General features: G+C 40.9%; 1 protein-coding gene across 2 annotated transcripts; it reads left to right on the forward strand.

The window, feature by feature from the left end:
• Positions 1–1,141: 1,141 nt before the first annotated feature.
• On the forward strand, positions 1,142–10,693 carry LZTFL1 (leucine zipper transcription factor like 1). Of its 2 annotated transcripts, none has more exons than XM_072328521.1 (10): positions 1,142–1,255; positions 1,762–1,886; positions 2,654–2,848; positions 3,289–3,349; positions 4,182–4,250; positions 5,215–5,280; positions 5,418–5,495; positions 7,962–8,120; positions 8,891–8,994; positions 9,730–10,692. In XM_072328521.1, the coding sequence occupies exons 1-10, from the start codon at positions 1,253–1,255 to the stop codon at positions 9,746–9,748; spliced, it is 879 nt and encodes a 292-aa protein (XP_072184622.1). In that variant the 5' UTR covers positions 1,142–1,252; the 3' UTR covers positions 9,749–10,692. The 2 variants fall into 2 exon arrangements, with proteins under 2 accessions (XP_072184622.1, XP_072184623.1); XM_072328522.1 differs by having other exon boundaries at positions 1,145–1,255; positions 7,947–8,120; positions 9,730–10,693.
• Positions 10,694–13,710: the final 3,017 nt, after the last annotated feature.

Below are 13,710 nucleotides of genomic sequence, written 5' to 3' on the forward strand. Positions count from 1 at the left end.
ATAAAAGAGCTATTAATCCATATTTAAAAGTTACTAATCTTGTGGCAATCATTGACTGTGGCTTCCGCAAGAAGAGACTCCAACAGATCACTGGATCTCAGCCTTTGTCATGCCAGAGTGGTATGAGATTGCTAGATAGAGAACCAGAGGTATTATGTTTCAGCAGGGTCACTTCAGCAACACAGAACCATAGAATCATTAAGGCTGGACAAGACCACTAAGATCACCAACAACCTGCCCCCCCCCCCCCATGCCCACTGACCACGTCCCTCAGTGCCACATCCACACGGTTCTTGGGCACCTCCAGGGACTGTGACCGCACCACCTCCCTGGGCAGCCTGTGCCACTGCAGCACCGCTCCCTCTGAGAAGAAATGCTTCCTAATATCCAACCTGACCCACTCCCCCACCCTCCTCCTCAGTGCAAATTGAGGCCATTCCCTCCCATCCTATCACTGTAACCTGGGAGAAGAGTCTGATCTCCACCTCACCACAGCCTCCTTTCAGGCAGCTGTAGAGAGCCCTCAGGTGTCCCCTGTGCCTCCTCCCAGCTGAATAACCCCATTTCCCTCAGCCGCCCCCCATAAGCCCTGTGCTCCAGACCCCTCACAGCTTTGTTGCCCTTCTTTGAACACACTCCAGGGCCTCAATGTCCTTCTTGCAGCGAGGGGCCCAAAACTGAACACAGCACTTGAGATGCAGCCTCAGCAGTGCTGAGTACAGAGGGACAATCACCTCCCTGCTCCTGCTGGCCACACTATATCTGATACAAACCAGGGTGCTGTTAACCTCCTTGGCCACATGTACACACTGCTGACACATTTCCAGCCAGCTGCTCACCAACATCCCCAGGTCCTTTCCCACCACACAGCTTTCTAGCCACTCTCCCCAAGCCCGTAGCACTGTATGGGGTTGCTGCGACCGAACTGCTGGACCCAGCGCTTGACCGTGGTGAAGCCCACACAACTCTCCTCAGCCCATCCCCCAAAGGGCCTTGGTGTCATGATACACCCCCCCAAACCACCGCAGATCATCCTTATACGCAACGCCGCCTGTACCGCGCGGCGCTCAGCGCGCATGCGCGCACAGTGACGCTAAAGGGACAGCGCCGGGGGGGCGGCTGGCGCTCGTGACGTGTACGGGCCGCAGCCAATAGGAGAGCGGCGAGGGCGCTCGCGAGGCTTCGTTCTCCATGGCAACGGCCGGCCTGGAGCTCCAACCGCTCCAACCGCCTCCTCGGCCGCCGCGTCGCCATGGTGAGTGCCGGGCTGCGGGGCTGCCGCGGGACTCGGAGCTGTGGCTGGATGACAGGCTGGATGGCTGACCGACCGCGGAGCTTGCTTTATTACACCGCGCTGCCTTTGCTCTCCAGCTACGTGCTCCATTTCCAGCCCCGAAAGTTACATTGTCCAGTTACAGACCTGTAGGTGCAGTTCGAGGACAGGCTTATCCCAGACCTTCCTCTCCACAGAGGCCTTATGGTTCTCATCCCTTACGGCCTTTCTCCACTGACTCCTCTTACCTCTCTTTCATGCGTGCTTCCTTTCGGGTGCTGATGCCTTTAAAGGAGAGAGCTTATCTAAGGCATGTAGAGGTTACATATGTGGAAATACAGTTATTTTTTAACATGCTAGTTAGTTAATATTACAACCCCCTGAAAGCAAGTGCAGAAACTAACCTGAAGGCAACTCTTGGCAATACTTACATTCCTTTCTACTTATTTCAGTGTACATTATCTGAATGCTTGCATCCTTATCCACAGGCAGAGTTGGGCCTTAACGAGCACCACCAGAATGAGGCCATTAACTATATGCGTTTTGCTCGTTTCAAGCGTGGCCTGTGTCTCAAAACAGTGGATTCGTGCTTCCAGGACCTTAAGGACAGCAGGTACCAGGGGGTCTGTGCTGTGTGATAAGGTGGAAGGAGTGCAGATAGTACCAACTCTGTTGGAAACAACCACAGGTTGAAATACTCTGTGAGATGGCTTTTCTTCCCTTACATTTGTATGTTCTTATTGACGAAGGAACGCTTTAGTAGTTTTAAGTTAAAGGAGGGAAGATTTAGGTTGGATGTCAGGGGGAAGTTCTTTGCTAGGAGAATGGTGAGGTTCTGGAACAGGCTGCCCAGAGAGGCTGTGGATGCCCCATCCCTGGAGGTGTTCAAGGCCAGGTTGGATGAGACCCTGGGCAGCATGTCCTAGTGTTACATATGAAGGTTGTGGCAGGGGGCTTGGAGATAGATTGATGATTCTTGAGGATTCTTCCAATTTGAGCCATTCTATGATTCTGTGGTTCTATGATTCTATGAAGGAGAACACAATCATTTTTCCAAACGTCAAAAATCAAGTCTTTTAAAAGCTTAGTTGTATGAATTCTTAGAAATTAACACACGTATTTTGACATTTCCTTGTACCTTACTTCTGGTGTGTGCATTTCATGCGAGACTGTAAGGAAGTAGCATTCATGATTTTAGTGTTACCAACAGAAAATGTAAAGACAGCAGCCAGCTACTAATGTTATTAGTAACTGCTGACAGTGGACATCTTCAGAAGGACGTTGCGTTGTATACAAATGATATCTAATGTACTGAGGTCTCATAACAGTGCAAAATCGATATCTTTGTCAGAGGTAACTCACCTTGACTTCTCCGTTCAGGCTTGTTGAGGAGACCTTCACAGTTGATGAGGTGGCAGACATGCTGGATGGGCTGCAGACCATTGTACACAGTGAAGTGGAGTCCGAGCTCATAAATACAACATACACCAATGTTTTACTTCTGCGCCAGCTCTTTTCACAGGCTGAGAAATGGTACCTTAAGTTACAGACAGACATCTCTGAATTGGAGAATCGGTAACGTATGTTAGACTGTATAGAGTAACTTCCAGTAATAAAGAAAACTTCCAAATGTTGATTATTTGCATGCTTCTCCTCGCCATAGAAACCTACTCTTTTCTTCTTGTATCAACGACAAATTAGTTTCAAGACTTCTATCAGTAAGCTGGGGGGATACATGAAACTTGCAAATTTGTCAAGTAGATGCTTTTATTGGTAATATTTGTACTTGTTAATCAGTTTAGAGCAGGTGGTAGGATTTAATTTAAAAGTACTTGTTGTCTGAATCTTACAGTTCTAGTGCATTTTCCGTGCCATTAGATGACATTATCTATTGCATTTATTGCACCTGCATGGGACTTCTGTACTTCTCGCAAGGATCTTATGTTCAACAAAAAGCATTAGCCTGGTTTGGTTCATTTATGAAATAAATGCCTCCCTTTGCTTTTGTTTTCAAGAGAGCTGTTGGAACAGGTTGCTGAGTTTGAAAAGTCAGAATTAACGTCTTCAAACAAGAAGGTAGAGTTCTACTTTAAAATACAATCACAATAATATGGAGTCATGGAAGGTGTTTGAAACAGTGATTTCGTACTGCTTCTTCATGCTTAAAATAGTAAAAAAGATGTTCAAAGTAATCTTAGAAATCTTCAAGTAGCAGCATTTTACAGTTCAGCACCAAGGCTCACACCGAGTTGTCTCAGCTGTTTCCAGACTGCAGATTCTGTGCACTCTGGGCATGCCTCATAATCCTGATCCCAGAGTTGGCCAGACCAGGGATGTGCTGGAGCCTCTGCTCCTGGGTTCCCTTTCCCTGGAGATTGGGGTCAAAGTGGGACAGGAAAGTGTCTGGGCTTTGTCCCAGCCTCACCCAAACCCTGCAATACAGGTGTGACTTTAGCTTATCTTGTATGATTAGCAATGTGTTTAACTTGTTTTGTAGCTTAAGTGTATATTTGGTTAACAGATATTATGGTTGAATACTTTAAATAGTAATTAAAATTATTTTGACCTCTGAGAATAAATATGTTTTTACTTACAATCAATAAAAAATATTTTTTCTCTCCTGAATTTTTCTGTCCTTTGGTAGTTATGGCATCAGTGGTCTTTTGTACATTCAAGTTTGCATATCTTCTGACTACATGCAGTATTTGTGTTCAGCTTTAGCCAAACAGTGAATATGTAATTTAAGAGCCAAGGTATCACTAAAAATGAAATTGAAATGAAATAAAAGATGATTCATTTGCTTTGTAAAAGAAAATTGAATGCACTGTTAATAGTTATTTTGCAGACTAAATGAATAGTTCTTTTCCTCCTGTATGATGTAATGGTTTAATCTTTATTATTTGTTTAGCCCAGTGCAGAGCTCATTAGACCAAAACTGGCTCCCATAAATGAAGGAGGGTCAGAGCTGCTAAACAAGGTAAGAATTTGTCTCTTGATTCATCTGTAGTTGATGACTTGTCTGTGTATTTGACTGAACTGTAAAGCCGTGTTGAGGTACTTTTGTAAAGTACCTGTTGGTGTTTTAGATGTCACTGTAATAAACCCCAGAGTGTAAAGCAAAATGCTAATAAATAGATTTTGTAAAGCATCTTATATTTATTATGCAATGGTGGACTCTCACATGTATTACTGTATTGAACTTCCTTTTACAAAGATGTTTTGGGCTCTTGAATGACTTATTTTCCCATTTAATTAGTGAAATGAGTAGAAATGAGTACATAGATTATGTTTTAAGAGGCTGACATTTCAACAAGGAAGTAAATTAAAATTTGAGTCTGGCTGAAACAGTTATGTTATCAGACATTAGCTATGCGAGTCAGTCCTATTTCATGCAGTCTAGCACCTCACCACTCTCATAGTGAAGAACTTCCCTCTGAAATCCAACCTAAATCTTCCCTCCTTGTCCTGCTGTTATCTACCCTTGTAAAGAGTTGAATCCCCTCCTGTTTGTAGGCTCCTTTCAGGTACTGAAAGGTTGCAATGAGCTGCAAAATATTTACATACCTATTGATTCAAAATGCAAGTGATAAGCAGCAATGAAAGCTGCATGTCCAGATGCACAGTTTGTTCTATTGGGAATCTTGATACTCACAGGAGAGTGACTGCACCAATCCCAATTCAGTAAGCTAAGGAGTAAATTTAAGTGAGAGGACCCGCAGGTTACAGCAGAACTGGGGACTTAAATTTCTTGCTGACAGAGGCAGGAAACAATAATCTGTAAGGTAGGCTTTACAAACGAATCAGTAGTCCTTATCAGCAAGACCTTTTTTATAAGCATTTACAAACATGGTTTCTTTTCTATGCAGTGAAACACATTTTCTTACTTGGAAAATTCAAAATAGCACAAGTCTGTAAACTCTTTCTTTTTTATTTACCCAAAGACAGTTGCTTGTCTCCAAGAAGAGAATGAAAAATTGAAGACCAGACTTAAGACGATAGAAACGCAGGTAAATTTCCTGTAAGCTTGGGTGCTTACTGCTGGTGACGTATCTTTAAAAACTCTAAATTAGAATTCCATGGCTATTACTTTCATGTTTTCAATTAATTTACATATATGAGGTGTTACATTTTCCATGTGTTACAGGCTACAGCTGCACTAGATGAAAAATCTAAACTGGAGAAGTCACTGAAGGATTTGCAGATGATCCAGGGAGATCAAAAGGTAAATGTAACCAGGATTTGCACTCCAATTGCTGCTCCTTTACGCTATTGCCCATGCATCTAATACGTTGGTCTGCATGGTATGTTTCTTTTCTGGCAGGTAGAAAACTTCAGGTTAGTATTGTGTTCCTGCTAACATTGTCATACACGTGTTGCTCTGTCAGTCAGCAGATACTGCGGTCTGCTGGCTTATTTTATGACGTGTGTTTTGTGTCAAATAGACCACGGTACATTCTAATCAGAAGTATCATTCCAGGTACTGCCAGAAAATAGTATTCCAGAATTCATATTCTTAAGAGCAATGCCTGTATTAACAGATACAAATATAGCTGTGTGTTCCTTCCTGCTTAATCTTTTTTTATGGCAACAATAAAACACTAATTCTTTCAAACATTATCACGTCTGATATCAACATAGACTTGCTTCATCTCAGTTCAGACTTTATAAACCTAAGTGCTTACTGATGTGTCCTGATCCTATATTCCTGAAGATTAGTTGGAGTTTTGCTACAAAAGGCATTGAGCAGGGCTCAGATGACAAAGCTTTGATCATCTTTTTACTACCTGAAGTACCTTTTGTGTAAATGTTGATCCAAACATGGCAATTTTTTTGCTGCAGAAAAAAGCCTAAAAAGTCAGCACTCGTGTAAGTTGTATTTTATATCAGTACCCTTATTTTGATCATTAGAATTTTCCAAAGTGTGTCATTTTGCAGTTGTTTCTTAAATCTGAAACGTTTCAGTGCAAACTTTTAGCAACATTAAAACACTTTAATCCCATTGTTTTGAGAGTCTTTTGAATTCCAGCTGTATTTACATTTACAGACTTGAAATTCAGTATCATAAAACATTTCCACTTTGATTTCCTTATTTTAATCTTCATTTCTTTTTATTGTGCTTACTAACTGGTTTATGGTATGTACTTGTTTTTCTTAGTACTTCTCACTTATATCTAGTAACTTTCAAAGTCTGTATTCGATAATACTGTTTAATAGGGAGCTTGATTTATAGTATAAATCAATATATTGAATATATTTTCTTTATCTGTTTCCCTAAGCCTTATATTATTAAAGGTTTACTATTAAAGGATTTTATCAAATCCTGGACAACGGTACTTGTAGTTTTAAAAGATTGGAAGCAAATCTCTTCCTACTTTTCTGGTTAAATATGAATTTGCCTGAATGTCAGGGCAGCCAAGTACCTGCAGCTTTCATATTCAAACTTACTTCTTATCTGTCACTTTCTTATCTGGCTCTCACTCTGTGTGCATGTGTATGTGGTTGAAACTATCTAGGAAATACAGTTCTAATGTATACAACTTCATTTAATTAATGGATGTATTAGTTATTTGGAGAAAATGCTATACTTTATCTGGTTTCTTCTTTAAGAAGAACTTTGTAAGATGGATGCCAGTACAATCATATGAACCAAGATGTGCGTTAAGGAGCAGTTTTCAGATTCTGTAGACAAACAACAAGCTGTGATTTGGCAGCAGTTTTTAGTTCGGCAGACTTTTCTTCTGGCTTTTAATAGTTCAATAATGTTCCACAGGCCAAGTGTGATCCACACTAGAGGAGCAGTGATTCTAGTGGAACAGTTTAGCATGAGGACATAGAGTTTTTGCACGATTATCTTATTTCGGTGTTGCAGTTCAGAATAGCTGAGGATCATTCTTCTGATCGGAGCTAAAGCGTGGTGCTTTTCAGCATCGCAGCCTTGGATTCAATCTCAAAATTCAGTATTCACTTTTTTCTATGCAGGTACCATTATCAGTTGGTTTCTTACACTTAATACAAAGGAGCAGAGCTTCCTTAGTTCTTGATTTCTCTTCTTTTTAAGGTACTGGCAGTTGAGCCTCATCCTGAGTCCATGCAGCTTTGAGAGTACGAAATTTAGCTTTTGTTCCTGAGAGTGGTTTTTAAAATGGAATCCACAGAACAGTTACATGAATATGTTTTGTTACCCAGGGCCAACTGCCAGAAGAGTTTGGGTTGTTTCATCTCACTAGGAAACAAGAAAGCTGCTTCACAGGCTGTGAAGATTCCTCTTGAACAGTGCAGTATCAGTACCTGACTGATAACATGGTCCTTATCACTTCCATCCTTCCTTTCTTGTGAGATGCTTCATCATGTGGTTTCACCTCACACCTAAAGAAGGGAAACACAACATCTTGAAATATCAGCTGGGCAGAGGAGCCATTTCAGCCGTCTTTAAAATGCATTTATTAACAAGTTTTTCCAAGTTAAAAATTATCCAGTGCTTTATCCAGCTTTATTGGTTAACTTCCTTTGTTAAATGACTTTCTCACTCTAGCACTTCTAGGTTGTGCTGTACAGGAACAGAGCGAACGTAATTCATAAAAATTAAGGCATACCTATTTCTGTGGAATTTTGCATCTGACACTTGAAGTATTCTTTTTCATTTAACCTTTTTTAAATGTTTCTTCTTTTGAAGACTGATGGAAACAAGGATATCACTGAATTGGAGAATAAAGTGGCAGCTTTGAAATGTCAGTTTGAGAAGACTTTGAATGATTCTACTGCAAACCAAAAACTCCTGGAAGAGAACTTGGTGACAACAAAACATGACTTGCTTATGGCTCAGGATCAGCTGTCCACAGCTGAGAAGGTTGGTGTTTTATTGTGATGTAAAGCTCCTTACTCACTTTTTACCTGATTGATAAGTGAACAAGAACACGCAGAGTTTACTGGGTATCATTTGTTAATTTTCATTGGTTATTACCCATTTTTGTTACTTCATTGGGAATGTTATGTGTAGAATAGCAAAACCAGTGTGAACACCATGATTATAATGAAATAACATTTAAAAATTGCCCTTGTGTCTGCCTAGAAATTTTTGAATGAGAACAGTGTTCCCAGTCTTCACAAGATTTGTTGTCTGATTTCCGTAGAAAATGAGACTTGTGTTTGTCCTTCCCACTGACGTCCTTTGAATCTACCAGCTGGTTTCTACCTATCATAAAAGGGTAGATAACAGCAGGACAAAGGGAAATGGTTTTAAGTTGAAGGAGAGAAGATATAAGTTGGATATCAGAGGGAAGTTCTTTATTATGAGAGTGATGAAGTGCTAGAACAGCTGCCCAGAGAGGTTGTGGATTCTGCATCCCTGGAGGTGTTCAAGGGCAGGTTGGATGGGGCCCTGAGCAGCCTGGCCTAGCATTAAATGGGGAGGTTGAGTGGCCCTGCCTGCGGTGGGGCAGTTGGAGCTTCATGATCCTTGAAGTTCTCTCCAACCCAGGCCAGTCTGTGATTTTGCATTTGAATAAGGAATAGAACTGCTGTTCTGAGACTTGAGGAGGAAAAGGTCATTTAAAAATATGTATATATACTAACCAGTTTTCCATAATGTGTAATTAATATGTTGGTATTATTATGTAGGAATTAGAGAAGAAGTTTCAGCAAACAGCTGCATACCGCAACATGAAAGAAATTCTTACTAAGAAGAACGAACAGATAAAGGATCTACGAAGAAGGCTTTCCAAGTAAGTGCTGTTCAGTTGGTCCAGACAAGATCCATACTCTGCTTCTATAAATGCTTTTATAAATATAAAGCTCTCTAAAAGCAGATTGCAAAATTTCCCTTGGATTCCTAGTAGGCTGTTCCCTGATTTTTGACAAGCCAGTCCTTTTAGATAGGCATTAGGTGAATGGGATCAAGTTGTGCCTGCAAAATATTAGTGAGTGTGGTAGTTAAGCCACAGCAGCAACACTGAGATACAGGTAGGAGATGTACCATCTACTTTGGCATGGTCTTGTTTCTTCCACATATCTTTATAGGAATGATAAATGGCACAGCATGTAAGCAAGGTTAGGCTCATACATGACAAACAAGGATATATGCTGGCCTTATATCACGTAGAAAACCATCCTTCTGCAGATGGCAAGTGGGCATTGGCAACATGGGTGCCTTAGATGTGTTCTGCTGGACGACAGAGGTAGAACTTCTGTTTGTAGTCTGGGATTTGTGTGTAGATTCTTGTTCGTGCTTTCAGTCTGCCATTTAGTAAACTGGCCAACTTTAAAAGCAGGAAGTAGTCTGGAGAGTATATACTGTGATATTGTACAGTCTGTGCCGTTAGGCATTTGTTGAGTCTTGACAGGGTTGCACCACTAGTGGGAGTAATTCATTACATGGGTTTCATGTTTTCTTTGGAGACCAAGTTCCTCTCAGCTATTTTCTTCTCTGTTTTGATTTAATTATTTTTGTTAATCCTCAGGTATGAGCCAGAAGACTGATCTATCGGAAGCTGACAGAGGAAGAACGTGGAGAGTGGTGTTATTTTTTATCAAATTTTGTTTAAAATAGTTTACTATTTGCTTCTAGTGCTTAAAATAACTTCCTATTAATACTAAAAGGATGCTGAAACTTTTATCTTACTTCCTTATAAACCCATGGTTTATAGCTGTTAGTTTCTGCAGCCATGTTTTAAATGAACCATCAGCATTCCTTGAGAAATAGCAAGCAACATCTTATTGAAGATGTGAGACAATTCTTTACAAAGAAAGGAGTTTATTTTTGTTAAGAAGAGGGGGGAAAAAAAGTAATAGATTTTTAGTGATGTCTTTGAAGTGAAAACTGGAGTGGTTGTATTAGTACGGTTCGTGTAGCCTTGAAGTGGCATTGCTTGTGAAAACTGCATTGGTAGCAGTAAGAAGTAGGAGGGGAGAAAGAAAGAAAGAAGCATGCTGATTCGGTGGCATTAATTCACACTGAATATCTGATCTCTCTGCAAAATGTGAGCAGGAACATTTTGCTAGAGGCTATTCATTAGGGAGTGAAAGAAATGTGCTTTACAGGAGAAGCAATGGACTCCATGGAAAAAAACAACAAACCAAACACTAGTTGGAGCTGTGCTTTTTCACCTGAATTTATTTGAAACAAATGTGAACATCAGAATGCAGATTCTGATTATTTTTCCAATACTTTTGGTGTTAGAGTGAGACAATCTGAAAAAGCACGAGGAAGTGGCTTATGGAGCAGCTTTCTTAAGAAATAAGTTATTGTAGATGCTTTCACCTCCTTTCTTGTTGTAACCTCCCTAGAAAACAGTTTAAAGTCTTCAGAGAAGACCTTGTATTTACCTGGCAGCCTCTTTACAGTGCATTGGACTTACTCTTTTTTTTTTTCTGTTCATATGTATGTTGTATGTTACTCCAAATAAAACCATTACATTTTAAACTATCGGATCTTTAAGGAGCTTCTTTTGAATAGGATTTAGGCTTTAATAGATTTTTAAATACTCTTAAATATTTGTATAAAAAAGCAACAGAAATTGCTGGAAATACAAAGATGGAAATTACAGGTCCATGCCAAATGCTACAGCCCATCAAACAGCTACAAGAAAAGAGTTTTAGTGGCAGGACTGGGAAGAAGTCTTTGGGTTAGAGATTAGCTGATGTTTACAGTGCTTGTCTCAGGAGCTGCTTGAGCTGCAATGGATCCTTTTCCTCACTCCTCATTGGGCAGAGCTGTTAAAGTTGCTCTTGTAGGCATGCTTTAGTCAAATCTGCCATGTGTGTTCTTTTGCTGCCCTTTTTCCCCCAGTGGTTAAGGAAGAGAGGAGTGGGATGGACTCCTGTGTCTGCAGCTTATCACTGCTGTAGCATGACCATAGGTCTGTGAGATGACATCCCCACATGCGAGGTCAGTTAAATTCAGGAAGGTACTCTTTTGTACGCTCACTAAACTGTTACTTTCTTAATAGAGAGCTTCCTGCCTTGTGCTTTCTCAGGGCAGTTATTTTGACACCAATGGTTGTGTGGACGAATACTGCATTTTCCTTTGTAATGAAATTATTTCAACAAGATCAGTTACTACTTCTAAAATGATAAAGAAAAGATGCTGGGTTTTTTGCTTGTTTGGGTTTTTTTTGTGTGTGTGTTTTTCTTTTCCTGGTAAATCCTTTGCTGTTGACTTTGCTAGAATATTGAATATCTGATAAGCTTTCTTTATATGCTTAAACACTATTCAATAGGAATATGTGTTCTCAACTGCAGTACACACATAGGTCTCAGTAAGATTAGTTAGCTGTAGGCTATCATGTCCACAGACCTTGTGATCTCTTCAGATCATATGGAGAACTGTGCAGTGCAGAATCGAAACACCAGCTTTGGTAACTTCTTATCTTGCAGACTGCCAGTTTAGTGAGTATGAGATTAGCGTGATTGCAGTCATTTGTGTTGCTCAGTTGCTAAGGGAAAGGTCTCATTTGCAGCTCCTGATAGAAAAGTTTTTATCTGTCTGCCTGCCAAAGACCTGAGCGTTACACAACAGCCATTCCCTTTCTGCTGATATAGGCACGATATTCGGAACGTGTCTGATGTTTCTAACACTTTGCTTCTTTTTCTACTATGTAAATTCCAGTGCTGCTTTTACTAGCCTTTGTTCTTGGAAGTTCATTGTAGCGCTCAAGTGTGCACTGTCCGTTTCCTCCTCTCCAGCTGTGAATCCCCTGGTTGTGCCCGAAGGAAATGTTTAAAAAGAGAATTTCTCCATAACTGGCTGATCCGCAGGAATCGACTCCCTTTGAAAACAGTTGGGTTTTCTTGGTTGGCTTTGTGTTTGTTTTCTTCATAGTCGATTTGGTTTTGTTTTGTATTTTTGGTGGGTTTTCTTTCTTGCAAACTGCAGCATATTTTCCATGAGAACAAAATCTAGGCAGCTCAGTTTTGCTGGTATTGACTGTGACAGCCAACAAATAACCCAGCGCCGTAGCCATGACGTGAGCGCAGCAGTTGGTCGTTAATAGATGAGCCAGCAGTGCTGCATGCTACCTTCCTAATGAGACAGTATATTACCCAATGCTCTTTAACTGTTCATAAAGTGCCCCTTAATCTATTTCTCTCTTTTGGATAATGTACTTATTTCTTAATGTCATAAAATGAATATTTTTTATATATAACCCTTAAACTGCAACTGCTTCTCTTTCATCTAATAGACTGATGTCAGAACAGCCACAACTTGTGCATTTCCCACACACCTTCCTTTGGGAAGTGCAGCAGCGACACGGTGATGAGCTGGAGGAATAATTGCAATCCTGCCATCCTAATCACTGCTTGGGGGAATAACTGAAATCTCCAACTACACAAGGGACAATCAACCAGCAGCTGTTGTGGCCTACAGGTTCTCAAAGATCTAGAAATCCAGCAGGATGCTTTCTCACTCCTAAAGAAACATGGAGCTTCAGGTAGTAACTGTGAACAGTATATCCAAACAGAAAGACACTACAGCATGCGCTGCTACATATGGCAGCTGCTGCTTGCTTAGCTGTGTGCATGCTTGATAGCACCACTATCAAGGAAAGGTTATAGAATCATGGAATGGCTTGGGTTGGAAGGAACCCCAAGGATCATCCCAAGGATCATCAGGTTCCAACCTCCCTGCCACAGGCAGGGCCACCAATCTCCAGATGTGGTGCTAGACCAGGTCTGTACAGACTGCTCCTGTACTGCCACTCAGAAGAGAGTGCCTCCAGGAAGGGCAGGGACTGAACTCCAGGCATGGCCCTCTCTCACATCTTGCTGACAAAGGAAAGCCCTCCACAAGAGGTGATTTAAATCTACACGATATCATCCTAAATGTTGAGATATAGCTTAATAAAATGCAGGTGACCAGGTAGTAGAATTATCTAGGAACTGTCTATATCAGATTTCTTTGGCTGCTACTTTTTACTCCTTCCCTTATTTCCATCTCTTTCAGCAATGTAATGAAATAAAGCTTCTCTCCCACTCTAGAATCATGATTCCCAACCTATCAGTAGGAAACCAGACTCTCCTTTGATCTGCATTTTAAGGAGCTGGGAGAGGTACTTCTTACTGTACTGGCATTATTGTACAATGCAAGCCCAGGATTTTCAGTTGGTACCTTCACCAAGTCAGGCTAACTTTACTTTATGAGATATGGGGCTCTTGTCTCTTTTTACCAGATTCTGATTCAGTTTACAGGGGTCAGTTCACATCTTGCCCCACTAGTCCTTCTCTGGAGATGAACCCCCTATCCTTTCTCACCTCTCCCCCAGCCTCCAAGCTCTTGAATCTGTTAGATACAGGGGATATTGTTAATCGTTCTTTTAACAAACACGAGCAACTAAACAATCAAATATTCTGGTGTATCCATTAGAGACTTACCTCTGTCCCTCCAGATAAAGCAAGAGTCCTCACCCAACCCAAAGAAAGGAAATGCAAAGATGATAAGATTT

The sequence above is a fragment of the Excalfactoria chinensis genome, chromosome 2, assembly GCF_039878825.1.
Source record: "Excalfactoria chinensis isolate bCotChi1 chromosome 2, bCotChi1.hap2, whole genome shotgun sequence".
Classification (NCBI taxonomy): Eukaryota; Metazoa; Chordata; class Aves; order Galliformes; family Phasianidae; genus Excalfactoria; species Excalfactoria chinensis.

Excerpts from the sequence above, each read along its gene's own strand:
- LZTFL1 (XM_072328522.1), top strand. Across the intron at positions 3,350-4,181 it reads TAACGTCTTCAAACAAGAAG|CCCAGTGCAGAGCTCATTAG; the intron begins GTAGAGTTCTAC and ends TTATTTGTTTAG. Across the intron at positions 5,281-5,417 it reads TTAAGACGATAGAAACGCAG|GCTACAGCTGCACTAGATGA; the intron begins GTAAATTTCCTG and ends CATGTGTTACAG.